General features: G+C 39.9%; 2 protein-coding genes across 2 annotated transcripts in view; both read left to right on the top strand.

Moving 5' to 3' along the window:
- Positions 1-10,000, top strand: part of LOC137988864 (peroxidasin homolog) — a 337,507-nt gene that overhangs the window by 199,700 nt on the left and 127,807 nt on the right. The window lies entirely within an intron of this gene.
- On the top strand, positions 774-4,994 carry LOC137988872 (melatonin receptor type 1B-A-like). The gene has a single exon (XM_068834827.1). It carries the CDS (start codon positions 960-962, stop codon positions 2,013-2,015), a length of 1,056 nt encoding a protein of 351 aa, XP_068690928.1. The 5' UTR covers positions 774-959; the 3' UTR covers positions 2,016-4,994.

The raw sequence follows: 10,000 nt of genomic DNA, 5'->3' as shown, positions 1-10,000 counted from the left end.
CGATTACGAGGATGGAAAGTGAGGGTGAATGGAATTCTGTCATTTTGTTGAAAATAATGACAAAGATGTATCTAATCTCCCAAACCACTCCAAAAGAGGACATGGCTATCTGAGGCCTTTCTCTACATCTAGGTGCGACGGAAAGCCGCAAGAATCTGGAACAAAAATTCATCTTCCAAATCGGCACCGTTAATCCTCACAGTATTAATGAACGCTTTTCATTTAACTAATATATTCCTATTTTTCACGTTGCCATGTTACCACCAATAGCGTAGCTCCTACTCTGCTATAAAAACTAGAAGTAAGTCATGCACAATTCCTCGATTCTCTCTGACGAAGGGCTAACGCTCGAAACCTCAGCTTTTACAATCTCTGTACGGTGGCCAATTAACATTATCAACTCCGTTGATGAAACCAGATTTTTGTATACTACCGACGCAGCACCACAGTTTCTTTAGAAACTACCCTCCTCAGAAATGCATAGTCTTGTCAGACGTTAGACAACCGAAAGTTGCAAGAGATAGGACTGTGCTCACGAAGTGAAGCGAGCGTTAGTAAATCACATGTAACATTATCTTGTGTAATTTTTGAAAGCCTCAAGAAAATTATAAGCAACAAGTATAAAGCCGAGCGCTTTTCGTACTTGCATGCGTGGTCCATGTTTGCACGATATATAGTTTATTGCGATCTTTTAAGAAGGTGCAGCTTAAATTAATTTGTGCCCAAATTAGGAAAGGAAGGTATTATTTCAAAAAATAATAATCCTTGGATAAGTTTCACGTGTCTTTCGGAGCACTTTCTTCGTCCAATCAAATCCCACGAAATTATGACATTGTCAAAATATATATAGTAACACGGTATATAGACCTTTTAAAGAACCGTTTAAACTTCAGTTAACCACATCTCGGGAGATTCTAACTGGGCTATTTTTTGTGCGATCGAAGTTTTGACCACACTGGATGATGGCGAGTGTTCTGCAATCAAGGAACGTAGTCTTGGTTGTCGTAGAAGTCAGCGCGTTGATTGTCTTGAATCTTATGTCCCTTATGGGAAACACCTTGGTTTGTATGTCCGTATACAGAAACACACAACTGCGTACAACAACGAATCTTTACATCATGGCATTGGCAATAAGCGATTTACTATCGGCCGTATTTGTAATGCCGTTTGTGACAGCTGTTCTTGTAAGAGGCCACTGGATTTTTGGTGAAGTGATTTGTGATGTTCTTGCTTTCTTCAGTGCGTTTATCATCTACGTTTCACCAGTAACAATGGGGCTGACAGCGCTCAATCGTTATGTGCGAATGTGCAGACCAGACCGGGAATATCAGAGGTTCTTTTCACCAAAAAAATCACTGGCCCTTCTAGTGTCTGTTTGGGTGATCGTTGCCTGTTACAGTGTCCTCCCAAACATAGTTGGTCTTCGAAAGAACACGTTTTTCCCGAGTATTGCCTCGTGCGCCATTGATCATCTCAGCGAAAATGGCAGACTGATACACTATTGCATCGTTGTTTCTTTGTTCTTGTTAACGCCTTTAACCATCACCGTGTTTAGCTACGTGAAAGTTGCGAAAAAAATGCAACACCACAAAATCGAAACTTCATCCTTGCGACAACACTCACCGATCATCAGTGCCCGAGAGATAAGAATCAGTAAATCTCTTTTTGTAGTTGTTTTCGCTTTCATGATCTGTTGGATTCCCTTTTGGATCATTGTCATTTTAATGCGCTTCGATTTGGTTCAAAAGCTGCCACGAAATGTGAAGCTGCTATGTTTCTTTTTCCTTTACTTATCCAATACGATAAATCCATTAATTTACGCTGGCTTGAACCGTTGCTTCAGAAGAGAATTCCGCAAAATTGTTTGTGAGTGTAAGAGGAAAGTTCGGAATCGCATAACTTATGAAACCCCTCAGATAGATAAGAATAATGTTCCACAAGAAGTTGACGACGGGCATTTTGGTAATCTCACTGTCGGTAATGCTTCAACTGTTGATCACGATAAAAAAGAATGAGAAGTATATTTGGTTGATATCTCAAGTTTTATAGTAAAACTGTTTATTTTGACGATGTTGAGTCGCATTATCGCTAATAATTCATTTGTCAACTGAGCATTTAGGTCAATTATGATAGATTTTGTAACCCCGTTGAAGTTTAGGTTAATTTGACATTTTTAACACATTATCTAATGGAAAAACTGGAACAGAAGAACATACGAAGGTTTCATCCACAAAAGGGAGAAGAGATTGACCAACAGTCTACTCGGTTCTTTCTTCTCATCCATAGTTTACATCTATAACTTGTCTTGCAGTTTGAGCGGCAGGTGAAGATATAAGGTTTTTTTTTGTTTACTCTGGCTATTGGCAATTTACTCAGTTCCCTTATTTAAGCCGTCAGAATTTTTACTTTCTACCCTTCCGATAATTGTAAATATGACAAGAACAACGAGGATAGGACCAAGTATAAGGACGTCATGTCGTGCATTATACTTATATTTTGAAAACCGTCTAAGGTTTGCATCTGCTTAAGACGAATAAACAACAAAATTTTGGATTTAATTAACATTGTAAAATACAAAGTTTTTTGATGAAATAAATGTTAATATAGTTCAGTACTTATTCAAGCAATAGGCCATTTCCGAGTACATGTCTGCCTCCCTTCAAAGCGAGTCTAGATGCAAATTTTTTCTTATGAAAATTAGTTTTCATTCATATGTAAAGTAGAACTGATTACCATCACAAAAACTCGGAAATGGCCTGTTGTTCTGGTAAGTACCACAGGTAACTCAAGCTCCTTGCGCAAAATATAACAATGTGTGTCGGAATTTAATGATCATACATAACTGTTCAAAAAAGCATTGGAAAGAAATTTAAGTTAACCGACTTACATTAGCTCCATTGTGTGTTACTTGTGTTTGCGTTGCGTTTGAATTGGGGGCAGTCCTTGGTAATTCCCGCAAGTTTTATATTTAGGTCCCTATCCTCAATGCAATATATTAGGAAACTCGAGTTCCCACTGTCACCGGATCTACTGAACACAATCGGGCATAAATATTCTGAACGAAGGCTCCGGTAACCTCAAAATTCCTCTTGGGCGTTGACACATCGTCACAAAACACATAAGTTCCTAGTTTCGGATGATCAGTGAAGAAGGAATTATTCCCCGAAGATCTCCACAATCCTGACTTTTAAGTTCCATGGAAAGCAGCTTTATATCGTGCGCAACCGTTTGAACATGAACAATTTTCTAGTTTCAAAAGAAACTGTGGTCGGCTGCGTCGGTGGAAGAGTAAAACAAAAAAATAAGCCTTGCGACCGGCCTCAAGTTAAAATTACTAACTCAGCGGGTGGTGCCTCATCACTTGATCACCATGTCAATCATATCTGTCTTCCCTTCCTTCAGGCCAAGAGTCGCTGATCAACATAGGCCTCAAGGCTCTTTATCTTCTAATGATATAGGTTCAGCTTTTGTCTCGGTGGTACTATATGATTCAACCTTCCAGAACTCTCCTAACTTGTTCTCCAGGGAAGCTTCCTCCCCATTGATAACGTTTACTCCGAGACAACCAGAGCTTTGCACATCGCGAGAACCATCGAGATCACTCAAGCCAATAAATGACTTAACAACAATCGGCTTGCCCTTGCTAACTTCAAGTGGCATGAAAACTTCTTGGACGTTGGACCCAGCGGACACAGAAATTCGTCTTTCCTTCAACATCTGGGAAGTGCACACGCTGCAATGCTGAATTTTTAGCCTCTTTCGATTGATCTGGAAAGCTTGGAATGCCTTCACTGCCCATATAAACTTTACATAATCACATTTTTATTCCGGCTGTCTACTGAACCAATCTTGAAGTTAACTGTCATTCCTTCTTCTACATCAGCCTTGATGGGGAGCAGGAGTGGCGCAGTGGTGAGAGCACTCTCCTCTCACCAGTTCGGACCGGGTTACATTCCCGGTCCCTGCGTCATATGTGTGTTGAGTTGGTTCTCTCCTTGCTCTGAGGGGCTTTTCTCCGGATACTCCGGTTTTCCGCTCTCCAGAAAGACCAACACTGTCAAATTCTAATTCGATCCGGAAAGCACGAACACATGTTGAATGACCTCCTGAGGGCTCTTAAAGTGTTCTGTGGGTAAACAAATGACACCTACAGTGGAAGGTTACTGGGAAATCCCTTCATGTTCATCGACTTCGCAAGAAAATGGTCTATCGTAGTTATGTCAGAACCTAAATCTACTAGGCTATACGTTGGAATCTGACTGGCTCTTTTCTTTGTTACCTTGGCTGGAATAACTTGAAGCAACATTTCTCAAGAGTCAACCGCAGCAGCTGAGGAGCAAGTTGAAGTGGTACCTTGTTCTGATACCGAATTCTGGTTCACTATTACATTTTCTCGACGAACACATACCATGATTCCCGCCTGGTCTAGTTTTAAGGAAGTGAAGTAATGTGTGATGGGTCTTGCCACAGCTATGAGCCCTGCACAAAATGGGAGATCTGCATTTCTTGCATGTGTGTCCAGTAAAACTGACACAGTTAATGCAAATATTTGTCAGCCGGTACAGCCGGTGCGGCTCATGGTAGATTCAACAGGATTCCTGGTTTACCGTTGCCCGTAGCATAGTTGGACTGTATTACTCCACGTTAGTAGCCACAGCTTCACATTATCCACCACTAAAAAAGGGATGATTCAGAACATACGCTCTTTGCTTGAGGAAACCGCGTCCCTGAAACCTAGCATCAGTTGACTCTTTGCACTCGAGGCTTTTCAGATGTTCAGCAAATTTGGTCTGCATCCACTTGGGCAACCGTGTAATGACCTTCTTAAGAGCCGATGTCTGAAACTATGGAGAATCGGACGTCAGTCGTGAAATTTCGAGTTTCTTCATATTTTGCCCAAGTAACCTCTATAGTGAAGTATTTTCAAAAATAACATTAACATTTTCAACAGCTTTTCATTTCTTTCGAAATCGGGCAGTTTGAAAATAAGGCTTATCGCCCTCCTTCGAATGTGAAATCGGCGGAAAACCACACATTTTTAACTCGTCGTACGGTAAAACGCAGCGGCGTCTGTTTATAAAACACAAACACAATATAAACACACCTTAGCTCTTTCTAATAAAATTTGCATAAGCTGTTGAAATGAGAATGTTCTAGCCGTTATTAGAAAAAAAAAAAAACAGTTTCAGGCATTTCAAAAAATGGCAAATTTCACCCAACTTTCACACTACAGAAACCTAATTGGTACGTCGAGTTTGAACAGCAAATAACAACAGCTTTGAAGAAAAACCTGTAAATTACTGTGTTAAACCAAGAGCCATATTATGGCTCTTGGTAAACTATATCTGGCGGCACTGAAAAATTTCCCCGGCGAGAGACCAAAATGTGAAGAGTAGTTTGACAGGTGGCGAACTTTTGACACGAATAAGCGCTCGCTACAAATTATCGCAAATTAGGTTCTTCTAGAAAAAATCTTGTCGGGTACGTCACAATTAAGAAAAACAAAACATTCTAGGTTGAATTATCAGAATTTTCTTGCAGGTATAGACATTTAGAGACGGGAAGAGAAGTGTTTTGCTGTATTATTATTGTGTAATTTGAAGCTGTGCAGAATGCTTTCGAGGCTATATTATATGCTTCGGCTACTGGCATCAATTTAACAGTGCTTCAAAGTTACAGTGCTTAGAAGAGAACAGAAGTCAAAATGTAAATGTTTAAACAGAATTACTTGAAGTATTAGCGTATATAAAATCTTAAGCTTATACTTCACCACAGTCACAACAAACATTACCCAGAACCTCCGTCACAAAAAAAATATTCATCCAACTTACGTGGAGTTGCTATAAAATACGAGTTATCATAGCCAAAAATAGTTACAGAGGACTCACCACAGTTTACTTGATCTGCAACGCCAATGCAGGGTCCATGCAGCAATTCACAGTTCTGAAGCCGTTCAAAAGTAACTAGAATTGCGTGACTTAATTGTGACGTCGTGATCAAAACAACGTAGGGATTAAGAATGGGGGTCGGGCAATTTTTTCTGCAGGAATTTTTTCCGTGCCTAAAACCTTTACATGAATTTTATTTAACTAGCTTGCAATATCTTTCTTTGCTTTAATGCTATACACGATTTTTATTTATTCTGCAAAAGCTGTGCAGGAATCTTATTCGTATTTGACTAACCCCACCACGCCTCCCCCCGCTCCCTCAAGATAAAAGGGTCCGTCCTTTAGTAACAGAAGTATCAATCACACTGAAAAACAGCTCAAAAAGTATCGGTATCATTCACTTATAACTGGAAATCTCTTAAAACTGGTATGACGAAGTTACCCGGCACTTCATAAACTGAGGAAAGCGCAGTTCAGTGATCTTTTTTCTCCATCGGATCCGGTCACCTCATATCTTTTGCACTAATTCTTGAAAGTAATTATGAACCAATTATGAAGTTAAAAAAGTACTTAAATGTATACGAACTCCAAAAGAGATTAACATAACTGTTAGAGGGTCAATTTAAAATATGGCAACTGCAGACTAGGTAACTGCCGAACTTCTCAGCATTGATTGGGTGGTATAGGACGGATGGACCACACCAGCGTTTCACTGTATCTGTTCGTGTGGTGTGAAAAGAAACCAAACACTGCAACATAATTACTTACGCTTTTTTTATTTTCCACAAATAAAATGAAAATCCACGAAAACCTAATATCAGCGAGCCTTGAACCATTTCGACTACGAGCAGTCCTTTCCGTTTGAGAAAAGTTGAAATGAATCAACACGTGGCCGCCACGGGAGGCGCCCGCCGCGTGAAAAAGCGACATGCACGTCAGTCTTACCCACGCATGTGGAGGGCGAGTTTCGCGTCTGCTGGCATGTTAGTCTCAACTACCTCTGAGGGGAAAAGGGGGCTGCTTATATAACCCATGCATTTTTTTACACTTTACTTCGTAGCCCGACAAAGGCAGCTATCAACAAGTTCTCCCAGGAGGACAAGATAGGGAGCACAGGCACTTTGAGTTCTAAATTTGGACATAATGAGGGGAAATGTTGGCATGGCTCTGGCTCTCTGTATTCCTAGTGTGACTTGTACCGCCTCTTTTAATGCGGCGGGAGTTGATACATATAATAATTTGTTCAGCTTTAACCAACAAAAATATGTGTTTTTCTTCCGATGGGGACCTTTATTCACCGGGTTAACGATCGGTAATTTATCTCCTTCGTTACAATTTAACAAAAATATTTCCCAGACTCTCCTTGGAATGTTTCGTAAATTTGCATAAGAGGTGGAAAAATAACCTGTCCTTTGATTGACAGAGAAAAGGATTTATTCCGCAAAGTTTGTTAGCTTCAAAACTAACGAGTTTAGAATGGACCCATCCCTTGCTCAAGCTCTGGTTATCTTTAATCATAACGTGTTTATCTTAAAATTGATACAAATAATCTACGATGCGGAAATTCAACATCTCTGGATTTGCGCGCAACCCCCATGACTCAGTATTGTGAGGAAACGTACTTTTCAGGTGGCTGGCCTGGTAATTGGACCAGCTGCATTCGTAACCATTTTAAGAAAACTAATTACATGCCCTAACTAGATTCTGCGCAATTTCATTCTAGTCCAAGACATTAAACAAATAGATGCATTTAAAAATACGTACAAAACACAAAGCAAGTTATAACGAAAGAATATATTACATATACTCGTATATATAACAGTATCAGACACGAAAGATTTGTTAATACTGACGGAAAAGTCCTTGAAATAAACTCTTAGTTGCCTGATTGATTTCTGATGGATAGGAGGATGTTATTCCATTCACTGTCGAGCAGAACTTTCTCAATGTTTATTCCAAAGGTCAAGGCTTAAGTGCTGTAGCTCAGAAGTTTAGTGAAGTAATTAAATTGCTCAGATTCGTAAGAAAGATAAACGTTCGAAGGCTTCTAGTCATAGAGGTGGTCGTTAAAAAGCTGTCAAGAATAAAGTTTATCAAGGTCAGGAGATCCTAGAGGACCAAGTTGGACATACTGAGGCAAAATGTGATCATGCCTGGCTCTCTGTTCTTTACGTGACTTGTGCGATCCGGGAGTTGATACAAAGAATCTGTCATGTGGAAATTCGATTCAACAATGTCAGGAGAATGACCGTGACAGGTTATAAGCTTTTTAGGAGGCTGGCCTGTTAATTAATTGGATGAGCTGCTTTCAAAACCATTTTTTTCACTTGAAACCATCCACTTTTCGATGTCTAGGCTGAATTGTATTAATCTACGCCCACGAAAGTTAAAATTACTTTCAAGAACAAAATTTTAAATTAGCATAGAGTTGCTGAATTTATAATTAAACGTTTAACATAAAATAAAGAAAGAAAGAAAAATAGTAGCTTGAACGAAGCCTATTTATTACTAACCATTTTTGTCCAAGAAAATACCTGGACGAATTTTACCATGAGTGAGCAAAATTTGAGTTTTCGCGAACATTCAGCGTTTAAAGTACTCCTGTGTGTGGTTACAATCAATCTTCTTGCATCTTTCGTAAGATAGGTCCTCGTTTCTTAAGTTAAAAAAAAACTATGCCTATTTACTGAGTTGACTTTGGTCCTCTTATTCTAAAACTGAAACATGTGTTAGTTTAAAATTTCCACGATCAGAAATAGGAAAGTAACCTTACGACTTCTTTTCTAGAAACGCTCCGTCACTTTATCGCACCTGGAAACGGAAAGAGGCGTTTTTTGAGATATCAAATGTGTCATTTTATGGCACCCGGGAAATGCAAGAAGGGCTTTTGTTCTTTTTCGAAGAGCGCACATATTCTGACTTTAATTGTTTTAAAATTAGATAAAACCAAACCCCGACATGAAAAGCTCATCCAAAGCAGACTTTAACCTTGTAAATGCTTTCTAAAATGGAATGAAAAGCTTATAGCTCAGAACGTAGCACAAAGGCTCTCAGAGTATTGTGTATGTTCCTATGTTCCCTAAGATCTTTGTTCCTCCGTTTCCCAATAAAGTTAGCCGTTTTCTCTTCTTCCTCAAAACCCCTGGATAGGCCTCAGAAGTGCATACAAAAATTTGTTTTATCAACGGAGTTGATAATGTAAATTGGCCACCGTACAGAGATTCTAAAGGCTGACGTTTCGAGCGTTAGCCCTTCGTCAGAGAAAATCGAGGAATTGTGGATTACGTGTGGTTTTAATAGTATAGTGGGAGCTACGTACGCTATTGGTGGTAACATGACAACGTGAAAAATAGGAATATATTAGTAAAATGAAAAGCGTTCGTTAATACTGTGAGGATAAAGGGTGCCGATCTGAAAGAAGAGTTTTTGTTCCAGATTCTTGCGGCTTTCCGTTGCACCTACAACAGATCTAGGGAAAGGCCTCAGATAGCCATGTGTTTTTCGGAGTGGTTAGGGAGATTAAATTGACGAGCGACTGGGTTAGGTGCATCCTTGTCATTCTTCTCAACATCACGAGGGTGTTCGCAGAATCGGTCACCTAGTCGTCTACCTGTCTTGCCGATGTATAATTTATTGCATAACGTACAGGCTATGCAATAAATGACATTTGCGGAGGTACGTGTGAAACCATCGGTGATGTTAAAAGACCACTTACTACTGAAACTCTGCTCGCGGGGTACTTTCCTTCCACAGAAAGCAACTAGCCTGCGTAGCAAGCGTTCCTGTTCGACAGAAGAGCTTCGAAACGATTTTCCACAAACTGGCCGCGCGAAAGTTGGGGCAAGAGACTGAGGGAACGCTTGCAAGAAGACTCCCTATTTTTGAAAAACCCGTACGTCCACGAACAAGGGCTTCTGATTGGTGCGGCGGCACAGTCGCAATGATTGACAGTTGACAAATTTTCGACCAAAATGTTCCTTGTTAGTTCCAGCGTGACAAAGACAATGGCGGACGAAGTGGAAGGTTTTGAATCTTGTGTTGAAGCTGAGCGAATTGGCTCTCAGTTTTACATTCAAAAGGGAACAAGAACTGTCAATGGGCTATCTCTTTAA

The sequence above is a fragment of the Montipora foliosa genome, unplaced genomic scaffold, assembly GCF_036669935.1.
Source record: "Montipora foliosa isolate CH-2021 unplaced genomic scaffold, ASM3666993v2 scaffold_432, whole genome shotgun sequence".
NCBI lineage: Eukaryota > Metazoa > Cnidaria > Anthozoa > Scleractinia > Acroporidae > Montipora > Montipora foliosa.
The sequence above is the reverse complement of the archived record's forward strand: the minus strand, read 5'-3'. Positions and strand labels throughout refer to the sequence as shown.